The sequence below is a fragment of the Pseudonaja textilis genome, chromosome 6, assembly GCF_049901715.1.
Source record: "Pseudonaja textilis isolate UNSWEBS1 chromosome 6, rPseTex1.2, whole genome shotgun sequence".
NCBI classification, from domain to species: Eukaryota; Metazoa; Chordata; class Lepidosauria; order Squamata; family Elapidae; genus Pseudonaja; species Pseudonaja textilis.
In genome coordinates this window covers 10,719,998-10,743,855 of record NC_141995.1, presented here as the reverse complement: position 1 = coordinate 10,743,855, position 23,858 = coordinate 10,719,998, and the positions used below count along the sequence as shown (strand labels likewise).

General features: G+C 39.3%; 1 protein-coding gene across 2 annotated transcripts in view; it reads left to right on the top strand.

Moving 5' to 3' along the window:
* The window catches only part of TMEM150C (transmembrane protein 150C), a 35,683-nt gene that overhangs the window by 7,806 nt on the left and 4,019 nt on the right, over positions 1-23,858 (top strand). Inside the window, exons 3-9 of one of the 2 annotated variants that reach the window (XM_087935798.1) lie at positions 7,023-7,207; positions 10,355-10,436; positions 13,031-13,084; positions 15,442-15,474; positions 15,631-15,698; positions 20,082-20,209; positions 22,191-22,368. In XM_087935798.1, coding sequence (XP_087791924.1) covers positions 7,096-7,207; positions 10,355-10,436; positions 13,031-13,084; positions 15,442-15,474; positions 15,631-15,698; positions 20,082-20,209; positions 22,191-22,368 — 655 coding nt within the window. In that variant the 5' untranslated portion in view covers positions 7,023-7,095. The remainder of the gene's footprint in view (positions 1-7,022; positions 7,208-10,354; positions 10,437-13,030; positions 13,085-15,441; positions 15,475-15,630; positions 15,699-20,081; positions 20,210-22,190; positions 22,369-23,858) is intronic. The other variant, XM_087935799.1, reaches the window with a different exon arrangement.

Below are 23,858 nucleotides of genomic sequence, written 5' to 3'. Positions count from 1 at the left end.
CCCCCTACAGACCTCTTAGGAAAAGGGTGAGGTCAATAGTAGACAGTCTAATGTTGAAGATTTGTGGGTTTGAGGAAGAAACCACAGAGTCCGGTAGAGTATTCCAGACATTGACTACTCTGTTGCTGAAGTCGTATTTCCTGCAATCAAGTTTGGTACGGTTTATCTTTAGTTTGTATCTACCGATATTTTGTGCTCTTGTATTGTTTTGGTTGAAGCTGAAGTATTAATTGATAGGTAGGACATTGCAATATATAATTTTATATACTATACTGAGATCAAACCGAAGGCGGTGTATTCTAGGTTGTCTAGGTCTAAAATTTCAAATCTGGTGGCATAAGGTATTCTGCTACGAGTAGAGGAGTGGAGGATTCTTCTCGTTAAATATTTCTGGACTTTCTCAATTGTATTAATATCAGATATGTAATGCGGGTTCCAGACTGATGATCTGTATTCAAGTATTGGTCTAGCAAATGTTTTATATGCTCTAGTTAGTAGAGTGAAAAGCTCAGAGAAAAAGCTACGCAGGATTAGGTTAACAACTCTTAATGCCTTTTTGGCTATGTAGTTACAGTGGGCTCTAGCACTTAGATCATTTGAGATGAGTACTCCAAGGTCCTTGACAAAGTTTTTGTCATCAACAAGGTCTTGACTATTCAGCTTGTATTTTATTTAACCATATGTTCCCACCAATTTTTCATTAATGGCACATGACAATTTTTACAGCTTTTCCAATGAATCTGCTTGTGCAATCTTCATGCATAAGTTAAGTACGTCATTAAGTTCTTCTTCTTTGCACAATCTGTATTTTGAATTATTTGATGATTTTTCAGTTCTGGACTTGATTGCATTCGTTCGGATAGCTTGTTCTTATGCAGCCAAAATCAAGCTATCTGTTTCTGTTTTTAATGTTCCAGCTGTAAGCAAGATTTTATCTTTATCCACTTTCCCCTCGATGTTTTGTAGAAATTGACCATGTGATGTTTTCCTTGCCAACATTCTGTTTGTGCTTTTATTACATTATTTTGATATTTACTTTTCATTCGCTGTAGACCAAGTTCCAGTTTTTAACTTGAATCAGTGCTTGTCTTGGCTATCCTTTACATAATCAGCCTATACTCGCTTTTCTTCTTTGATACTTCATTTGACTTGAAGTAAACCTCTTGCCTCCAGTTCTGCAGAGCATGTATACAGGTAGTCCTCAACTTACAACAGTTTGTTTATTAATTGTTCAAAGTTATAGCAGCACTGAGTTATAACGAGTTGCGGGAAGAAATATCCATCTGGTTCAGTTCCAAGCTGGGAGAAAAACACTGGAAACATGGAAGCTGATTGGAAATATGGTTAATTGATGAAGCAGACACATGGGTTTGTGATTCTAGGCAGCTGACAAAATGGAGTTAAGAGTGGGAGGTTTTATACCCTCTTTGGGCTTTGCACTTGAACTTCCAGTTCCTGTGCAAGGACATGTATTTTATTGGCTGTTGTCAGATGCTTATGGGGCCATGTAGGGGTTATATAGGGGTCATAGTTGGCCTCTACATAAGGTGTTTGTCTGAGCTAATTTGCCAACCTTTGGTTTGTTGCTTATTTGAAGCAACAAGTGAAGTTTGGACTGCTCTGGGATGGTGCAATGAAGGGTCGTGTTCTGAAAGGGTGTTGGGCAGTTCCTATTGTAGCTTTATGGCTTTCATCCTGTTTTGGCTCTTGGGTGAGAGTGTTCGTTTATGAATAGAGCTATCTAGATACTCATCTTTCAATAAGCTCTTTATCTTTTAAGTGCTGACATCTGTCGTGGGCTATTAAGGAAAGGTGGAGGCTGGTTTCTGCCTCTAAAAAACATGTTTCTCCATTTCTCATTTAGGGAAATATAATATTCTGCCTTTTTAATATTTCCCTAAATATTTCATTCTCCTGGGAGGTGCTGACTTTCTACAGAGTCCTTTCCAAAGACCTGGGATAGGCCAATGTTTGTTATTTGATAGTGGTGTTAAAGATATCCTTGGAGGATAAAAGTTCCAATGTAAAAGTTACTCATTCCAAGAAAATTGCCTTTTGTAATTGTCAATGCTGAAGATATTCAAGAGGTGGTCCAGTTGTTTGGGAGTTGCACCCCAAATGCCTATTATTAGTAGTACTATCTTTGCTTTCTTTTGCCACATTTTTGCAGGCCTTTGTACTTTGTTATCTTCTCCAGTTCTTTCTCTTCTCTTTTGCTGTCTTCAGGTATTTTTTTGGTCTTTCTTATTGACAAGTGTTAAGTCTGGGATGTTTTATTGCACACATTTTATTTTCAATGCCTTCGACTTATTATTGACACCTGGTGATTGCCTGGACTAGTCCTGCAGTTGTCTTGGCAAAGTTTTTTGGAAGTGTGGTTTGCCATTGCTTACTTTCTGGGGCTGAGAGCGGGTGACTGGTCCAAGGGCTTTGTGCCTAAGGTGGGACCAGAACTCACAGTCTCCCGGTTTCTAGTTTGATGCCTTAACCACTACACCAAACTGGCTAAATTATATAACCCTATTGTTATTAAACTAATAATAGCCTTAAAATGAATGCTGTGCAAAATTTAAATACTATCTCCAGTTACATTAAGATGAAAAGTAGGTTAGCTTGTTTTCCGACCTACTATGATTCTTCTGTACTTCTGTTATGATTGGAAATAGATTTGATTTTAACACATGGATTTTAATATTTTTGCAACAGATCTGCTTGTTTCTTTCTTCCTTAAAGTGAATTTTTAGACAGGACCCTAAGGATAGTATGACACATTGTTAGTGCTGTAGGGTACCTCATTTGCACATCCATAACATTTTTCCATGTTCTGTTTCAAACAATGTCATTGCTTGGGCATTTGTATTCTTCGGATCTTTTCTTTATCATCTTGCTGGATGAGATGTTGAAGAATTAATTAAAAGAATTAAAAGCTTTGGCATTATTTGTGAATTGCAGTCAACCTAGTATGGCTAATACCTTCACAGTGATTTTTGTTTTACAATAACGGAGAGAAATTTCAGAAGGGAAAGGCTGAAGAGGAAAAGATTAAATCTTATTCTTGTTGGAACCTATGCAAGTTGTCAAATTAAAAAGAAAGAAAATCCCATATTTAAAATGCAAATGGCATGCATTGCGTGGTTATGCCCCTTTCTTCAGTTTTATTGACAACTTGGAAAAAGGGAGCAGAAGGAATGCTTATCAAAATTGCAGTTGACACAAATCCAGTAGGATAGCTAATATTTTAAAAATAAAATCCTAGCAAAATCTTGATAAATGAGCTGAAAACACCAGAACGCATTTTAAGACTTCATTTCTTTCTTAAAACAAAAGAAAGCAAATGTGTAAATATAAAATGGAGAAAGAAATATTCTGAGTTGGTGGTACTTGTAAAAAAAAGTTATTCCTACAATAGTTAATTATAAACTGCATGAGTCAGCAGTGTGAAGTAGCTGCAAAAATAAAGATTTTCAGCTGCATGAATGGAAGTACAGTATAATTTAGAAATTATAGGAATTAATTGCACTACTTTATTCTGGATTAGTGTGCCTTCATCTGCTGAATCATGTCCAGTTCTGGATATCACATTTTAAGAAGGATTCAGGATTTTAGAAAAGACAAAAGGTATCATTAAGGAACTAGAAGCTAAATCTGTAAAGAGAGCTTATAGAACCTAAGGATGATTAATTTTGAAAAGAAAGGGCTAAGAGCAGAGATGATAGTATTCTTTGATTATCTGAAAAGATGTCACCCAGAAGAAGGCCAAGACCTATTCTTTTAGTTCCAGAAGAACTAATTTTAGAAGACAGGTTTCAGTTGAAGGTGAAAAGGAAATTTTCTTTCAATAAGAATAGTTCCACTGTGGAACCAGTTTCTACAAATGTGATGGATTTCCCTTCATTAGACACATTCAAGCAGAATATGGAATTACTTTAATTTGGATTCCTATACTGAGATGTGGGGTGAATCCAGTGGCTTAAATACTCCTCACTATGGTTCTGTATTCAGGTGACTACCTATGATCTAGTTTAGAAGCCATGTAAGAGTCCAATGAGCATCATGTAAACAGGGGTACAAATCATTGTTGAAGAACATAGATGTTGCTTAAAAAAATATTTAACCTGGCATGATGGCACGACTTTCAAACAAGTGCCATTGCCACATCAGAGACTATGGCCTCCTATCACCAGCAACATATTTGAATCCTATACTTAGCCTATCATGGCATCTTCCTTGTGTTCCATTTGGCCAAAGCACACAAGAAATGATCTCGGCATCTTGGCCTAGCCTTTTTCTGAACTCCAAAATTAAGCAGGGCCTGATCTCCGGAGTGCTTTCTCTTAGATTCCAAAAAGTTGTAGAGGGTAAATCTTGCAGTCCTAGAAACAGCATGTCTACATTCAAGAAGTGCAGGTAGATGCACTGTGTCCTTCAAAGATATTTTCCAAAGCATTGCACATCCTTCTTGTTAGTACTTACATGGGAGTCCATCAAGGAACTCCTTGGAGTTACAAATACAAAGGTTTAGGTCTGGAGAAAGACTTCTGTACTGTGGCTAAGAAGACATGTTTATAAAGTCCCCAGGAACCGAGCTTTATTTGAACGAGACTTTTTAAAAAAATAAGATATGAGGGTGAAATGCAACCCCGCAGCATGGGATTAATTATAACTTTTTTAACGGAGTGGATTATTGCAAATCTATGCTCTTATTTTCTCAAGGCGAATGGAGTTCTTTCTCTGATTTTATCCTCGTAACAATTGCTTAAATGAGGTGCATTGAGCTGAGACGGAGGAGTGGCTGACTCTCTTTCAGCGAGTTGTTGGAACTTGAACCAAATCCAACACCTTTTCTCCTCTGGCCTGTTCTGATATGTTCTATAAATATTGTTTTTCAGGCATTAAAGGGACAAATCTGCATGACCTAATGATATTTGATGTAGGGATTAAAGTGCTAGCCTAACAACCAGGAGATGGTAAGTTCTAGTCCTATCTTAGACCTGAAAGCCAGCTGGGTGACTTTGGGACAATCACCAGGCGACAGTGAGTTCTAGTCCTGCCTTAGGCATGGACCCGAATGGGAGACTGTGGGCCAATCAGCAGGAGACTGTGAGTTTGAGTCCTGCCTTAAGGCATGAAAACTAGCTGGGTGACTTTCGGCCGGTCACGTCCTCTTAGCCCATCCCACCTCACAGGGTTGTTGTGGAGGGAAATTGGAGGAGGGACTATAATGTTTGCTACCTTGAGTTAACTTTATAAAGCAATGAAGGTGGCGGGATAAAAAAAAATCTAATAAACATTTCGGCGTTAGACAAATTTGACAGAGCAGAATTAAGCTGAAACCTTGATCTCTGTCTTGGTGTTGCAAAGTGAGCTCCGCCATCCATCTTAATTCCTCTAATTGTGGTACAATGGCTGGTTGCTACATTCCCATGATGTCCTGACAGGAGCCATTTGCTAATGCCAGTACGGAGGCTAAGAATGAAGTTAAAAATGTGTGCCTTAAAACAACATATTGTTGATCCATGGCCCTGGATGAGAATCGAAACATAGATTTTTAAAAAAAAATTTCTCGTAGCTGCTATTAATTAGTATCAAGATTGCAGCATTGCAGTGGTGAATGTTAAAAGAGGCCCCTATTTCTAGTGCTACTGGAAAAGAAGCTTGCAATTCTTCCTGATGTAGTTAAAGCAACATATATGTGCGCAAATGAATTATGAAGGTGACTCTGTCTTACAATGGGATAAATAAATTAATCCCTAGAGATGACAGAGTGCTGGGATGTGAGCCATATTAAATAATTTCCCCCTTAGAGAGAGAACTGCATGAGGCACATTGCCGTTGCTAGGTTTTCTTGTATAATTGCTTTTAATGTTTGTTTACGTGTGTGTGTGTGTGTGTGTGTGTGTGTGTGTGTTCCATTCAATTTATACACAAAACTGAATTTTACACACGCACACACGTAGGTATATATGTATAATTCAATTTTATGTATAAATTGAATGATAAAATAGTCAAAGGAAAGGAATTAGAGTTACAGTTATAGAAGGAAAGTCTGGAAAAAGACTTCTGTATTGTGGCTAAAAAGGCAATACGGACATGTTCATAAAGTCAACAGGAGCTGACCGTTATTTAAAGGAGACTTAATTTTTTGTATATAAGGAATGAGGGTCAAAGTAATTTAGCCCGCCATTTTATTTGATCTACTCGATTTAAAACCTAGGCCTGTGTGAAGACAAGTCCTATTCAGACCCATTCCTGACAAGCTAGGGAGAACAATGTTGAATTAGGAGAGTATTTTTTTTCCAGCAGCTGCTGTGTTGCCTTGGTTATTTGTTTATTTTATTGTATTGGTCTCCTTTAGAAAATTGCCCCATTCCCAAAAAATCCCTCAATCCACAACGCTGTATAAATTGTTTGGCCAGTCTCCACAGAATTAACTTAAAATGCTCGATCAAAATCTCCCTTGCCTCTCCCACTTGTGAGGCCTAAGGATTAGGGAGCTAAAATTGCACTTTGCTTGGCTTATTAATCAAAATTTTATCCGTCGGCAATCTTAAATAGACTTTGGGCAGCTTACAACTGAAGACCATATGTCTTAGTATGTTGTAGTACAAGATAAAAGTGCAATACTTCTAATTCCCCAAATACCATCTCAAAAAACTCCTTTTCCAGGTGTTTTTGGAAGTGGACATTGGGGTCAACTAGACCTTCCATGGGAGGTCGTTCCAGAAAGCCAAACCCATTATGGAAAAACACTTCCAGATGTCGGCACCCTATCTTCTAAAAACGTGGGACATCGAGCTGTTTCTGCCGGCTTGAACAAAACCAATCGAGAGTTATGATCTGGCACTTCACCCAACGCTGAGCAATAAAGCTCTTCACAGCCCTATCAGTTGCATTGTGTTGTATTTATCTACTTTCCAATTTGCAGCATCCGTCTTGTGGCTGCCCAACCCATAGCCCCATATAGCCCCCTTTTTTTTGTTTGGATGGAAGAAAGATACAGGTGCAACCCCCTTTCTCCTCAGGTTTAATTCCATTCTTGCACACTGAGACAAGAAGCAGTGCAGTTGGTGCGCCAGCTTTCCAGACTGCCTCGGGATGGCTCACCTTGAACAAAAGCAGACGGCAGAGATCCCTAGAAATGCCACTGAAGTCACAAGCGATAAGTTGATGCCATCACAGCCTCAGCCAAACAGAAGGCCCAGGCAATGTGAGTGAGGTTACAATGAAGGTTTGAGATCTAGATATGACCTCTCCATATTCTTAGACTTCTTTCTTTTCTAACTCTGCTGACTTTGTGACTCCAGGTGATGTATAATAAAACAACATTAAAATATCCTTTATTGACCCTAATAGGAGAGCATAGTTCCATAAAATGTCAAAGTGCTGTCCAGTTAAAAAATAAATAAAAATTCAACGCCACATACATGGGAAGTGCAGAATGGGTTTTTCCCTAGCTTCAGTAATTCTGCTTTAGAGTTTCCAAGCCAAGAATCACATTTGGTCACAAGAGAGGCATGGAAACACGATAGGTAAACCCATAATAGGAAGTTCATAGCTGCAAAATTGAGGCATTTCAGCATTACTCACTGTTACTGAATTAAAAGTTAAGCCCGGGTAGCAATTTCTTAACAAGGATGCTAAGATGAGACAGAAATGGCTGTCGGTCAGTGAATGCATCCTTCCTAAAGTTGAGTAATAGCTTTAATTAATTGTTAGTTAATATGCAAGGACTGAAGACTGGTGTGAAAGGAATTAGGGAAAATCTGATTATGAGATGATGTGTCCTGCACCTTGCTTGGAAATCAAGCATGGAAATTACATAGAAAACACTTTTCATTTTTCCAAGTAACCAATGTATGTTGGGATACAGGTGAAGTTAGGTCTGAGGTTCAGTCTTATGTTGACCGTTAGGTTAATAAGAAACCAGTGAAAGTAATGTTGGTGAATCAAACTGGTCATGATTTTTTCACCAAATCTCATTATTTTTTGTTTTTATCCATCCCTATATTGGTTGGATCTTTCAGTCATCATTTAAAATATGGAGGCTGCCTTCTGGCTGTACCTATGGAATATTCCATTATTTGAAAAACTTAATTTCCATTTGTGCTTTTGAATACTTGCATTGATAATGCAGTCATGTTTTTTTTTTTCATTTTAAAATGGCCATTCCATATTTTAGGGCTTTTTTCATTTAGTCTATTTCCAGAAATTTAAAATGAAAACCACTTCTTTTCATAGCACTCTTTAAAACTGGAAAACTCTACTCTCATTTTCATTTCCTTACTTTTTCTCCTTCTCTGTCTCTCATATGCTAAATATATTTTACTAAATATATGGTGGTATTATTTTTTTTTAATATTGATTGTTGTATTGTATTGGGGATTTCTTACCTTGGTTGTTATATTGTTTTATTTTTATATTAGTTTATATATAATTTTGATTTGCCTGTTTTGATTTACTTATTTCGCCCCTAGTTATAAGCATGTGTTAATTAAATGTATTGCTATTACTACTTGAAAGGTGTTGCCAGGGGTGGGATTCTACAGGTTTGCACCTATTCGCTAGAACTGGTTGTTAACATTCTAAGCAGTTCGGAGAACCAGTTGTTAGAAGAAAGTACTGGCCTAATCCTATAAGAAAGGTAGGAAGGAAACATTCTGGTGTTGCTTACAGAAACTGCCTCTTCATTAACCGTTAGTACATTCTTGGCAGGACTAGACTTCCTGTCTCAGAAACTTCTCTGGAGTTTTTTTCCCCCCTCCTTTGCTGGTACTTTGCTTGTGTGAAGTGACCATTCAAAGTTACTGAAAAAAGTGACTTATGACCATTTTTCACACTTATGGCTGTTGCAGTATCCCCACAGTCATGAGACGCCAGGCGAGGAGATGCATGCCTCGATGTGAGTGATACTGAGTTGGCTATGCCCAGCCAGTCACATGACCACCAAGCCATGTCCACCACCTAAGCCACGCCCACAGCACCGGTTGTTAAAAAAATTGAATCCCACCCCTGGGTGTTGCCAATAAAAAAACCCAGCATGAATATAAATTGCATGGGGGGAAACCCATCTCTATAGTAGTTTTGCAAAGAAAGGAACATTATTTGAGTCCTTGAAACAAATATAGGCCAGACTACTGCTTTTACGTATGTGTATTCATCACATTGTATGAAAAATGTGCATTAAATGCTCCTTGTTTGAAGGACTGGTAATATGAGGAAGCAATTTTAAACCATTCAGTTGCTTGCCTAGTAGCAAATAGCTTAGTTGAATATAGCTATGTTCATTCAATACACTTAGCCCAGTTACTGAATTTAATCATTTTCTACCTTTGCATAATATATTAAACTGCAGACTAAACACATGAATAAGAATTGCTCAACTGTGCTTGAGCTACCAAAAAAAGAGAACCTTCTAACCAAGCTTTAAACAAAGCAAGATTAGCACATTAGGCAATATTTTTAATTTGTGAACAAATTAAAAGGGTGTGATGAGTAACTGAACTCTTGCCTTCTGGATGCCATACAGAATTACCCTGTTGCCAAGTCAACATGCACCAATGAGTTGATAATCTTTCCCTGGTTGGAAAGTGTCCTGTTCATATTTTTCCCAATCTTTACATCATTTACATCTGAAATTAATTAATTCCTACATGATGTTTCTCCATTCCATTTTGGGAATGGAAGATAAATGCTGAGAATGGATAGAGCTGTTTATTTCAAGCTTAGCAACTTAAAGATATGTGGACTTTTAACCCCCAGAAATTCTGCAGGAATTCTGGGGGTTGAAGTCCACACGTCTTTAAATGGCCAAGGCTGATAAACACTGAGATAAAATATAGTGTCCAAGTAGAAGTTTGAGCAACCAGTTCATGAAGCTTTGTATTTTTAATTTAAGAACCATTTTGGTCTGGTGGTTAAGGCACCAGACTGGAAAGTAGGAGACTGTGAATTCAAGTCGCATCTTAGCCATGTAAGCCAGCTAAGTGACTTTTGGTCAGTCTTTCTCTCTCTCAATCCCATCCACCTCACAGGGTTGCTGTTGTGAGAGAAATAGGAGGAAGAAGGTGTGTTGGATATGTTTGCTGCCCTAAGTTATTTGTAAAAATAATAAATGTGGGATACACAACCCCATTTCCTCTTCTGAACAGAATCAGATAAGATCACTGCTCCAGAAACAAAAAAGGAGATCCCAATGAGATAGAAGCAAGATGGGCGAAGAGCTGCACCATCCATGGTCTGCATGGAGACGACTTTCTTTGTGCTTAGTAAAAAAAAATACGTCTTCAGCCAATGAGTTTGTTAACTTCCATTCAACATAGCTTAGTTCATTTCCTGTTTCTTTCTTTGTTTTCAGGCATGGATGGGAAGAAATGCAGCGTATGGATGTTCTTACCTCTTGTCTTGACATTATTTACCTCATCAGGACTGTGGATTGTGTAAGTACCCTTTGCTGTGGTTTCTGGAAGGAAGATTATTTGACACAAAACAAGTCTGTCAAACAATAGAAGTCACAACATGTTTTCCAGCAGATCTTGACCGAAAAACACTTCCAGCAGAAGCAGCATTCTACCCAATGAACATTATTATAATCAGATCTCTTTCTTGGAATGTTTTTTTTTTTCAGCACAATAACTTTCCTTGAATGAGGTAAAATAGTTGCATAATGAATTTGCCTGGAAGTGTTTTCAATCAAGATCCCAGGGCTGTGAAAGTTCCCCCCCCCCCCGCCCCAGTTTAATTCTTTATATTTTTGCAGTACCGATGCAAAATTAGCATTTCCTAAGCCTGCCAAAGTTTCTCTCTTGTGTATTGAGGTTGAACAATATTGCCTTGCCAATGTAAGCAATGCTACTGATAAAAACCATGCACACATATGCAAGAAATTAAGCACCTATGTCTGTAATCCAAATGTGATGGTAATCTGCATAGTTATGCAACATAAGCAAATCTGGAAAACTTGTTCTGTTCTGCATTGTTTAATTTGCAATTTTTACCTTATGCAATATTTTATCTGGGTACGGTTTGCCACCCTGGGAAGTATGCAAAAGGTTAGTCAGAAGATCTAAATCTCATTTTCTATCATAAATTGTCAGCAGATGTTATTACTGACCTATTTTCCCAAGACGGCTAGATGTTTTAAGTGGAAGCAAACAATAAAAAAATATTAAGATGAATCAGTAGGTTTGTTCCTACAAAATGCCATGCCACAAGGACACCCTACATTATTGGGAGAAAAAAAGAGACACACCAAAAAAAGTCCAGCACCAACAACCACAAAGACCAGCAATTTTGTTGGTGTTTTTTTCTCAAATGTCCTGTGAGTTTCTTTACTTCATACGCTGTTATTAGAAGCATTGCATGGCACCATTTCATTACTGGGCACAAGATAAGAAAGCTAATCTTGCCAGTGGCCTCTGTTGCTTTTTTTAAAAAAAAAATATTCACTCTTACCTCTCCATATATACAAATCCTCATATGTTGCGAATTTTGGCTCTACAGTCCTCATCTCAGGGGTGCAATTCTACCGGTTTGGACCGGTTCTATAGAACTGGTTGTTATTATTCTGTGAAGTTCAGAGAACTGGCAAATCGTGCCTCTGGCTGGCCACCTCCCTCTCCTCCCACCCCTCCCCTCCCCACCCAGTCAGTATCATGTATGGACCCATGCCCAACATTGCTAAAAGTGCATTCTCCCCGCCCAGTCACTCCTTAAGGTATTTCATTTCCCCCTCTGAACAATCAGCTGTTCCGATAATTAGCTGTGCCAGGATCCCCCTCACTGTTTTATTGCTACACCCAGGAGGCTTCCCTGAGGCCCAGGAGGCAAAATGGGGCACGTGTGTGTGTGCTGCGCCCTTCCACGCTCTGTCTTTTGCCTTCCTGGGCCCCAGGGAAGCCTTCTGGGAGCAAAAATGCCCCACCCCAGAGGCTGGTTTTTGGTCATTGAATTTACTAGACTGATTTCCTGAGACTTCTCCAAGAATTCTCTTCTGCACCTAATGAAAGCTTCTTTCTTAAAAATCTAAACAGGTCCCACGCTGCTTTGCTTCTAGTATCAGTCAAAGTTAGTCAGGCATCCCTATCTGCTCAGAGTAAAAACTCCTTAGTAGTAAATTGGAGCTTATTTTGATTGTCACGGGAAGTCATAGGAAGTCATGGCTTTCCCTGACAACTCATGGCTTTTCCCTGGGGAAAGCAACATTATACAAGAGCAGGGTGAAAGTAAAAAATAATAAATTACTAAGCTGAGAAACCAGAAACATGATATATGAAAAAAAGAGAATCTATCTATAGCTTCACTACTGTACAGAAACACCATCCCTTATACCTCTCTGTATCTTTCCATTTCTTTTAGTTATTCTGGTTTTCATAATACCCATATATGCCACTTCATTATAGGGAATCCTGCACTTACGACAGTTCATTTAGTGACTGTTTGAAGTTACAACAGCACTGAAGAAAAGTGACTTAATACCCTTTTTTCCCCATACTTGCAACCATTGTAGCATCCCCGTGGTCACTTGATCCAAATTCAGATGCTTGGCAACTGAATCGTATTTATGATCGTGTTCCAAGATCATGTGATCACCTTTTGTGACCTTCTGACAAGCAAAGTCAAGATTCACTTAACAACTCTGTTACTGATGTAACAACTGCAGTGATTCATTTAACAACTATGGAAAGAAAGGTCACAAAATGGGGCAAAACTCAACAAATGTTCCATTTAGCAACATAAATTTGGGGCTCAATTGTGGTTGTAACTCGAGGACTCCCTGTCATTGTCCTTAGTTCTTTAAACTTCTCATCTGCCTCTTTTAAGAGAAATTTATCAACTCCATCCAAACATAACTTTCTGGGTGTTTTCCTTCCTCTCAGTCCAGTCACTTTTTCCCCACGTATGCTTCTTCCTGACTCTCTCCTAAATACTTTCCTGCTAGCTCCTAATTCCAATAGACCTACGTACCCTTCCTTTTTCTTTGTGAGGGATAATTGTATTAACACTTTCTCTTCTCCTTTCCTATTTTTGACAGATATTTTATAGCAGTAGAGGACAACAAAATTCTTCCACTAGACGTGACAGACAGGTAAAACACGAATTGTTAAAAATATTTATTTCCTTTCTTCTTATTTGGCATTTGAAGGCTTTCACCAGGCTCTTTTCCAAAACAATGTTAGGAGCTTTACTCTGTCGCCATCTATAATAAACTAGAATTAGCTTCCTTAGGCGTGAAGTGCTTTTTTTATAAGCCTTTTTTTATTAGCAAGAGTTCCAGTGGACATGTTAGTGTTTTTTAATAAAGCTATGCAGTGCTTTGGATTTAATTCCCAAGAGCTGTTTGAAACACACAAGTCTGTGAAGGTCACCTCCTTCTGTAACTCTTTAAAGTAGCCATGTCTTTTCTGGGGATGGCAGTTGCATCATCCCAGAAAAAGACATGGCTGCTTTAAAAGTTGCAGATGAGTGCTATAATTTTGCTCTTGTCCGCTTTGAACAACATTTGAAGGACTGACTCTGAAGCACTGCCCAGCCATAGTCAAGAGCATCGTGGGCATTCACCTATTCTCTGCTAATAACCAATGTGATGTAAAGAGCTCAAGGCGGGTGCACTGAAAGTAGATAAAAACAAATATAAGATTTTCAGCTTGTTTGATTGTGCATTTGGTCACTAGCCTCTCATAGTTTTGAACTATAGATCAGTCTACGTTTTTCTTCTTTGCTTTGTTTATTCTGAGATTTACCAGTTGAACCCAGTTACCAAATGGTAACCCAAAGAATGGAGCTGCTCTTATCATCACACCTTGTAAACCTTATGATCTCCAGCATGTAATTGCTGTATTAATATAGAAATTTAAAAAATAAACTCTAAGAAGAATGAGGACAAGGAGAGATGGAATCACAGTCTAGGGAGCAAGTCAGCCATTTCTGACCCAGTGGTAACTTGGTACTCATCATTAATTGGTTCCAGGAGATGCGACGAGTACTAGAAGGATGACAAACAAACCACGTGACTTACACGTGCCAAACAAACCATGTGATTTACCATGTGGTATTTTGTTTTGGCCAGGAACACTTCCTGTCTGTCCCTTTTCCTATATGAGTGATCTTCTCAGTTTGGCCAACTTCTTGTCCGACCTCTGGGGGCCGTTCCCTTCTTCCTTTTGCAGTGATTTTCCTAGCACAGCTGACTTCCTGTCCTCTGTGGCTATCCCCCTTTTCCTATTGCAGCATGTCGAGTTCCAAACAAACAGCAAATACCAGGATAACATTTTTACATCAGAATGTGTTGAGTACTAAATTCAATGAGTTTTGAAGCAGTTGAGTACTGAGCTACCATTGTATATTGATGGATGATATAATTACATTGAGCCAGCAAAGGTAATTACTAACAAAATATTGCCACCAGAAGAATCGGTGTACGTGCAGAATAGCCTGAAAAAGCAAATACCATTTGCACAACCGATAACAGGAATTAGAATAGAGTAACTGATAGAGAAAGATACTCTCAAGGTGACTTTTAAGAGCAATCTATAAACAACAATTTAGATCACAAATACCTGCTGAGTTTCCTTTCTTTTCTTTTGATTCAGAACCAAAGAACATCTAATCTAATTCAACAAATACACACATATCTGACTGGCAGAGTAAGAAGAAAAGGCACATTATGCCAGGCTTGGAAGGTGTAGGAATTCCACCATTCTTCCTGTGCAACTCAGAGAGAGAGAGAAGAAAATATTTGCAGCTCAGGGTTGAATTGTAGGGTCCTTAGTGTTCTCTGACCTTGGTGGTTTTGTTGCCAGAAAACCACCAAACTCAGAGACCACCAATAACCCCACAATTCAGGGAGAAGAATCAAATTATAAGCCTCATCCTGAGTGCTGGGGTGAAGGAAAGATTATGAGAAGAACTATTTGATGTATGCCCTTGCTCGCCATCATGGCTCTCCGTGATGGACAGTTGACACATATCCACACAACTTCATTTGGAAATGGAGACCAGTTCTCAAGAGAGTGGAAAGAGGTGGGAGAAGAGAAAGCAGAACGAGTCTTGGGGCATCTTAAAGTTGTAGAGTACCTCATAAAAAGAATTTCCTGAGGGTTCGGAGCCAGGACTTATAGAAATTGTTATTTAGGGTGAAAAGTCTACTCTCCCCACCTCCATTCATGCATTTCTAAATATGTGGATTCTAAACTTCAGGGGCTCTCCTACTTTCAACATTGCTGACCATTTTGGAGTAGAAGTCCACATGCCAAGATGCTCAGATTGGAGAAGACCGCCGTAGATGTTTTGGGTAGATTGCAATCGGAGCTCTGTTTCATCTTCTTTGAAAGTAGATCATTTGCTTAAAACTAGGTATTTCTATGCAAAACAAGTTCAGTAGCACCAAATGACTAATGTTGCCATTCTGACTTAGGTGTGATTAGTTTCCTTTTGTGTCCACAGCAAACCAACTTCTTTAAAGCCGCCATATATAAGGTAATCATACCCTTGTCCGTTCTCTTCTTTTGTCCCCTCTCTTTTTCTCTTCTTTCCCCCAACAAGGCTTGTTCTACCCCCTGCTTTTTAAATTGATTTATTTACCTTTGTTGCAGGCTTAGTAGATTTACAATGAAACACATTATATTTTTGAAGTATTGCAGGTGATGACCCTCCTGCTAGCTGTGTATTTAGCCAAGTCATGAACATGGCAGCATTCCTAGGTAGGCGTTGCATGAAGAATGTGTGGCTTCTTCTTCTTTTAATCTCTTCTAATTCATTCTAGAGAATCTCCTGTTTCAGCCAAATCCATGTTATTGAAGACTTTTAGTGAACAGCCAGCTACAAGGGCTAAATTCTCTCTGAGGTGGTAAAGTTGGGTTTGGGTTAAAAACAACTTCACATCCTCCAATTATTATACAAAAAAGAAATTGAGCGTGTCTAGGATAATGCTAACCTACATCATTTTCCCTGACACATTAACAATTTAGTGTGGTTTTAGTCAGTAATCAGCAGTGGACACTATATCCAGTCCAGAGGTGGTATTCAGCAGGTTCTGACCAGTTCTGCAGCAGAAATTTTGAGTAGTTCAGAGAACCGGCAAATGCCACTTCTGACTGGAGGTGCCACGCCCCCCAAGCCACACCCACAGAACCAGTAGTAAAAAAATTTGAATCCCACCACTGATCCAGTCCCTATTTATAGCCTCAGCTTACTATAGGATAGGTAGAGATTCCAGGTGGAGTGAAACTATCTGGAATCTTTAAATTCAAAAATTAGGCTCTTTACTTGAAATTGGGCCTGTCCTACTGTGCAGGGTGGTCAGTTTTTTAATATCTCTCTGCAGATTGTTATGGGCTGCCCTTTAAAATGTTCCACCAAGCTCTGGAATCAATCATATCCAAGCATTGTGGGTAATTAAAATAGAAGATAAGAATTCTGCTGTCTGTCATTAGTGATAGGTTGTTGATGGGCAATAATGTTGAGAAGAAGCTACCAAATGATACTTGTTTTGGCAGCCCCATCAGACCTAAAGCTTACTACCTCAGCAGGAACTAGACCTATAAAAATGTGTTATTAAGTATTCTAATGTTAACCCATGAATGCCGTCATATTGTTTTTTCATATGTGAAATTAAAAAAAACACCCCACCTCTTCAATTATTATTATTATTATTGGTTTGCATGAGACATTTACAGACTCTGTTGTTTGAGGACTCTGCATGTGTGTGAACCTCACACGGTTGTGAGTGTGCATTTAATAACAACAATAATAATGTACCATTTATATGTAACTCTTCCTTGTCTGGGCTGTTGGTCATTCTTCCCATATAAATAGGCACAAAAGATTTTAGATAATTATCTATCTATCTATATAAAAGCGAAATACCACTCATGCATCATCACAAAATCTCCAGAACCGTAAAGCCTACAAACTTGAAATTTGGCACGTATGTTCCTCTTGGCTTCTAGGTGCTCGCTAAGAAAGGATTTTTCGAAATGATCATCGGAGCCTTAGTATTGTGTATATTATTATTCTTATTAACACACTCTGATGCTAAGGAGTTCTACTCCCCCTTCCCACCTGAAAAGAAATCTGTTCCAAATGCAAAACACAAGCAGAGGAGTTTCAGTTTCAGTTTTAGTTTCACAGCACCAAGCAGCTTTAGTACAGAACAGTTGAGCTAAGCCATGCCCAAGCTCCTTGCTGTCTCCTTCTTGCTCACACAGAAAATACTGTTTCACTTTCCAAACAGCCCTCAACTCTCTCACACACTGACAGGACGTAGCTAGATGAATACCAATGGATGCTGGTAGGCAGAGGCAGAAGTTTTTTCCCCTTATTTTCCTCCCCAAAAACTAAGCCCGGTCACATAGTTTCGTAGTGAAGCACTGGTATTGAGCTAGTTTTTCATGATTCTGAGAATTGATTATACTGAGCACTTAATATATTATCCACGATACTAGTATCCACCATAAATAGTAACCACAATAAAGCCTCATTGATGCCTTCTTACTCAAGTGTGCCTATCATGTGAGGAGAAACAAGAGGCACAATCTTGATGGTCTTAACCCCATGATGATGTCTCCTGCCAAGTTCTCTCTCAAGAGTGGAACAAAAGTTTGGACGCAAGAAATTCACTTAGTAGTGCTTCTTGTATGGTTGAACCTGCAAACTCACAAGTCTTCTGAAGAACCTATATCCTCCAGGGCTTCACTGATCATCTTGTAGTAAGAGGAAAAGGACCAGCAAGGCAGAGCTAGAGAGCAAGGTTCGATATCTCCCCCATGAGTGAATGTTAGGGCATTGAGACCAACTCTTTGCTCCATGTAGAATGTCCTGTCTAAGTGGTCTTTCTGCTTGGCCACGTCCTGGAAAAAGGAGTTCACTGCCATTCTCAGAAATTAGGTCTGTTGTTGATCTGCCTTTACCACTAGGAGGTGTTCATGGATGAATGCCAAGTTGTGGTAAGATTAGAGGAAAGTGTATTTTTCACTTGCTGCGGGCCAATGTTGATCAACGCAGCTTCTAATTTCTCAAGATATCATGCCTGTCATACAGGATTAAGTACAGAAGCCAAGCAAAAGGAGAATGCTGTTTCTTTATTTTCCTTGCAGGCTTCTCAAAAAGCCACTTGAAAAGAAGTTGTTGGTCTAGATGGAGATGTTCCTGTTCAGCTCCTACATTAGCCACAAGTTTAATAAATATAAGCATTCATCGGTTGCACTGCCAGCATGGAAATGTCAATACGTATTTAGTGTTTTGCTCCAAGGGCTCTTTAAAAATCCATGATTTTTAAGACCCCCATACTTAGTCTGAGGGTGAAGCAGCTTCACTATTACAATTTGCATAAACCTGTGGCTATTCTTGCAGAAAATGAAATGGCTCTTAGAAATTATATTCCAGAAAGCATAGCACTGTACTGTACTGTACAGGTAGACCTCAACTTATGGCTACAATTGAGCTCAAAATGTCTGTTGCTAAGCGAGACAGTGGTTAACATCTGCTTGCCACAGATGTTAAGTGAATCACTGCAGATGTTAAGTTAGTAATAACAGTTGTGCTACTAACAACTGGCTTCCCCATTGACTTTGCTTGTCAGAAGCGCGCAAAAGGGAACCGTCCTGAGTCAATTGCTTTGATCATGTGACCCTGGGGATGCTGCAGCAGTTGTAAGCGTGAAAAACAGCCACAAGTCACTTCCCCCCCCCCAACGCCATTGTAACTTTGAACAGTCACTAAATAAACTACTGTAAGTCAAGGACTACCTTTAGATGAATTCAAAAAAAGAGACTTTTTTGCATGCAAACCATGCTGGATGAGGAATTCTGGAAGTCGAAGATCACATAAAGTGGCTGAGGTGGAGAAACAGGGCCATATAATTGCTAAGATAAACAACGCATTATCTATGCAGATGTTTTGTGGCAGTCGAATTGGAATGATATCTTAGTTCACAGAAAGACATTGTGAAAAAGCAGGCACCCAAGTTCTTATTTTTCCCTGTTCTTTACTGATTTGTAGTTGCCTAGTCCTATCACTTCTGATTTCTGATCTCTGTGGCAGGGAGTCTTTTGTCATTTGTGTGAGCTTCCTGCAAAATTTAGAATCTTGCTCTAAGCTCTATCAAGATTTTACACCAGTGGCTTGGCGGCCTGGCCGCAGACGGTGGGGGAGAAGAGGGGAACTGGGCCATGTGATTGGCGGGCCGGTGTTTCCGCGCATGCACACAGAGCTCGACTGGATGTGGAGCTGCATGTGCAAACACAATGGCCCGTTGCTCGCACAAGTTGAGCTGTACACACACATGCATTCCCCCTGGCCGCTTCTCGCACACCTGGTTATCAATAGGCCATGGCCTGGTATTGGGCTTCGGTCTGGGAGTTGGGGACCCCTGTTTTACACGATATACTGTATTCCCTTCTGCAAGTGTTCAGCTCCCCATATGTGGCCAGGAGAAGTGATAACGCTGCAAAAATATAACAAATGATTTGTTTCGTTATGCGCCACAATACTCACATAGCAGGTTAGTTAAAGACTAGACTAGAATAGAATAGAATAACAGAGTTGGAAGGGACCTTAGAGGTCTTCTAGCTCAACCCCCGCTTAGGCAGGAAACCGAACACCACTTCAGACAAATGTTTATCCAACATCTTTTTAAAAACTTCCAGTGTTGGAGCATTCACAACTTCTGGAGACAAGCTGTTCCACTGATTAATTGTTCTAACTGTCAGGAATTAGTTAGGTCATTCTTTAGCATGTGTGAATCAAGCCCATTTGCTTAGTATAAACGCCGAAAACCGTATAAATGCAGAAAAAGGCTGACTTAGAAACCAAGTTAAGCTTTGTGTGCAAACTCAATTATACGTTTTAAATCACATGGGGATGGGAGTGGGAGAACTAGTGCTAATTACTGGTTTATTCGTCTACAAAGTTAATGGGAGAACTCATTTTGGGGCTGCTCAACCTTTGTTAAAAGTTGTTTTGTAATAAGTGACAATACCTGTCCATGGAAATGGGCCCTCACTTGGATGTTTAGTGGCTTTTATTGTGAAAGTTAAAATTGCAGAGCGGCATCAATAATTTTCTCTCTCTTTTTTTTTTTCCAGCATTGGTCATAGCTGTCCTCCGTTTCATTCAGCTAAAACCAAAGGTTTTGACTCCATGGCTCAATATCAGTGGCTTGGTGACTTTTTGCTTGGCTTCTTTTGGAATGACCCTTCTGGGCAACTTCCAGGTATTTTGTTTTCTCTTCCTTACTGGTGGCGGTCACACCTTTCACTCTGCAGTAACATCATTTCGTTACTGTGGGTTTAGTGTGTTGCGTAAACCTAATGTTGATCTCCTGGGGTAAACCAGATAGGAGTCAACAACAGGATGAGTTAATTCAACTTTATCGTAGACAGAATCTTGCTCCCTTGAACAGTCCTTACACACACACACACACACACCCTTTTCAGCCTGAGAAACTAGAAGGGGTCTCTTCTGAGCCCTTGCCCCCACTTACTATCCTGTTATGGGTTATGCTAGTTTTTACCTGGCCATTCCCTTGTCAATGGTTCAGAGGATTAAAGTTGCTGAGCTTATCAGCTGGAAAGCTGACAGCCTGGGTTCGAGACCCAAGTGCCATGTGATGAGGTGAGCTCCTGTTATTTGCTCCAAATCCTGTTATTCGCTCCAGCTCCTAGCATTTCAAAAGCATGTGAATGCAGATAAATAAGTACCACTTTGGTGGAAAGGTAATAGTGTTCTGTGCACCTTGACATATACTCATGCTGGCTAGATCAGGGGTCGCCAACCTGTTAGGCCTCAGGGACCACCAAACTCATAATTTTAGATCCCAGGGACCACTAACCGATTCTGTGGGCATGGCCTAATTTGTGGGTGTGGCTTGGTGGTCATGTGACTGGCTGGGCATGGCTAAATATTATAAATATTTATATAAATATTGAATTTTTTTATAAAAAAGAGCAACTTTTACCCAAAATTAGGCAAAGCAGGCAGGCAGATTGAGTTGCTCACAGAATCACAGATTCATTCAGAGATCTATCTATCTGCCATTGGCTAGCTCAGTCTGTCACATAAAATTTGCTTGCAAGCAAACTCACAAAATTAACACACACACACCATGCATGTAAATATTGGGTTTTTTTTATAAAAAAGAGCAACTTTTACCCAAAATCAGGCAAAGCAGGCAGATTGAGTTCCTCACAGAATCATTCAGTGATCTATCTATCTGCCATCGGCTAGCTCAGTCTCTCAAATTTGCCTGCCATGAGTCTGCACTGATTTTTCTTGCAAGCAAACCTTCAGTCGTAAGGGAAGTTCGGCTGTGCTGAGCTGAAGATCTAAAGACTAGCTAGAAAGCAAGAAATCCAACCATTTCCTGCTTCCTAGCTAATCTAAATCTCCCGGCATAGCAGAACAGATGATGGTCAGAAAAAAGAAAAATAGCAATTTAGCAGGCAAGTTTACTGGGTAAGGAGTGAGTGGGCGGAGAGGGTTTCAACGGACTATGTGGGCGGCGCAGTCTTGTGTTCCTTCGCAGCCTGGATTAATTGCTTTGGGGGGGGGTGCTCTGGGGTTGAGATTTCTCTGCGGTCCACCACTGGGCCGTGGCTCACCCGGTTGGCGACCCCTGGGCTAGATGACCACAGAAATGTCTTCAGAGAATACTGGTTCCCTCAGCTAAGAAATGGAGATGAACACTGCCCCCTAGAGTCAGAAACGAGTAGATAGGGAAAAGCTTTATTTTTTTCCCTTGGCAGTGACTCTTTGCCCAATCTCCCAAGATCTTTTCATTATATCTAGCTATGATTTATGAATCATGGCTTAAGGCTTTCCTTTCTGTATAAACTATTATGGTTTATTCAATAAAATGTAGTGGAGCAAATTGTCACGTACAGCTTAGAAAATAGAGTAGGTCACTTGGAACCGGGCGCAATGACTGGCATGACTTACTACTGTAATTCTAGGATGAATTACAGCCGTTAAGATGAGGATTACATGTATCAGTTTGAAAGTTGAGAGATAAGCAAAACACTTCCTGGGAATGGAAAGCAAAGACCTTCATCCGTCACAATATACACTGCAGATATATTATTAGGGCATTCTGAGTTGAGCAACGGAAAGTAGAATTCTTAGGAAAATTTGACTGAGTGTTTTTTTTTTTTAATTGGGTGTATTAACCAAAGTCACATGTTTTGTGTTCTTTTTAGCTTTCCAATGATGAAGAAATACACAACGTTGGCACCTTTTTGGCCTTTGGTTTCGGCACTCTGGCCTGTTGGATTCAGTCCGCCCTAACCCTCAAAATAAATGTGAAGAACGAAGGTAGAAAAGCTGGCATCCCGCGAGTGGTTTTGTCAGCGGCAATAACTCTCTGCCTAGTCCTTTGTATCCTTTTAAGTTTTCGTTTCTTTTTTCCTATTCAAAATGCAAGTATTCCTTTCAGAAAAACAGCTTGCCCTCCTGATAAGCTGTTTCTGGATTGTTACTAAATTCACTTCTGCGGTTTTTTTTCATGTGCTTCATTTGATGTTTGGAGAAGGCTCCATTTCAAAGGCAAATGGCCCTAATTAGGAGTTTTCAAACTTCCCAGGTTTCAATATTTGAAGAAATAAAACTTTAGTGCTTAAAAATTAGCCACATTTGAATTATTATAGTTGGTTACACAGTGATGATATTAAAGGCTATTGTCATAAACAAGTTCATATGAAGTTGCCTTTTGCAATTGACTGGTCCATCCATTCCAGCTGTTTTGGGATTGTACCCAAGACTCATGTTACCGCATTTGTTTCTTTTGCCACAGTTGTGATACTTCTATTTGCAGGTCTTTATATTTTGTGATTCCCCCACCCATTCTTTCTTTTTTGTTCTGCCATCTCCATGTATTGCAATATTTACTATCCGGAATTCATCTTTCTTATCAAAAATTGCTAAGTTTGGAGTGTTGTGTGGCAGATCTTGTCTGTTTTGAATTCTAATGTCCCAGAGCACTTTAATTTCTTCATTTACTACCAAGATGTGCCAGGATGTGCGATCTTCTTGCATCTAATTATTATTATTTCACCCTTAATCACATTTTGAAAACCTTTGTTCTTGATATACTGATTTACTTCTTAAAAAGACTCTGGAAAAGCAGGGATTTAGGTGTAATATATGCTTTGCAAAAGTCCACTTAATGAATTTGCAAATGCTATAATCTTATTCTCACCCTGTTCATCACACATAGCTGCTTAATTAAAATTTTAGGTGTACCATGTTGTCCAAGCCTGGAATATCCACCATTCCAGATATATAGATAAATCCATATATTTTGATTTCAAACTCTTATTTTCCACAAAGCCTAAAAAACTACTTTTTGTTTGGACAGCAGAGTAAGCTGAAATCTTGTTCAAAAGTTTGACACAATGGGGTGGCAATAACATGGCCATGTTTTTGCGTTCTTTGCTAGCACATTGGGGCTGTCCATATTGTGTGAATCCAGTGTATGAGAAGTGCAGAAAACACAGGACCTCTCTAGGTTTAGTAGCTTACTCATCGGAGAAAAGAATTGGCTAGATATTTTTCTTAGCATTCCAATGTTCATATGTATCTAAATTTTCAAATTCTATTTTGATTTTTTTGTGCGAAATGTTCTCTCCCTAGAAAAGGAATGGAAAATGTGCAGCCCTGAACTCAAATTGATTCTAACAGCAAGACAGTATTGTGAAATTATGAAAATTCCAATCTTAAAACAGCTGGATGGAAAAAAAACGTTGACCCCTGGGATGTTGCTACAGCTTGAGGAAATATTCCCACAGGGAATATTCTGTTTCTTTCTTGGTGAGATCATTTTTAAGGAGGTTTAAGGAGGTTCTGAATACAGGCTTGTGCTATTGAAA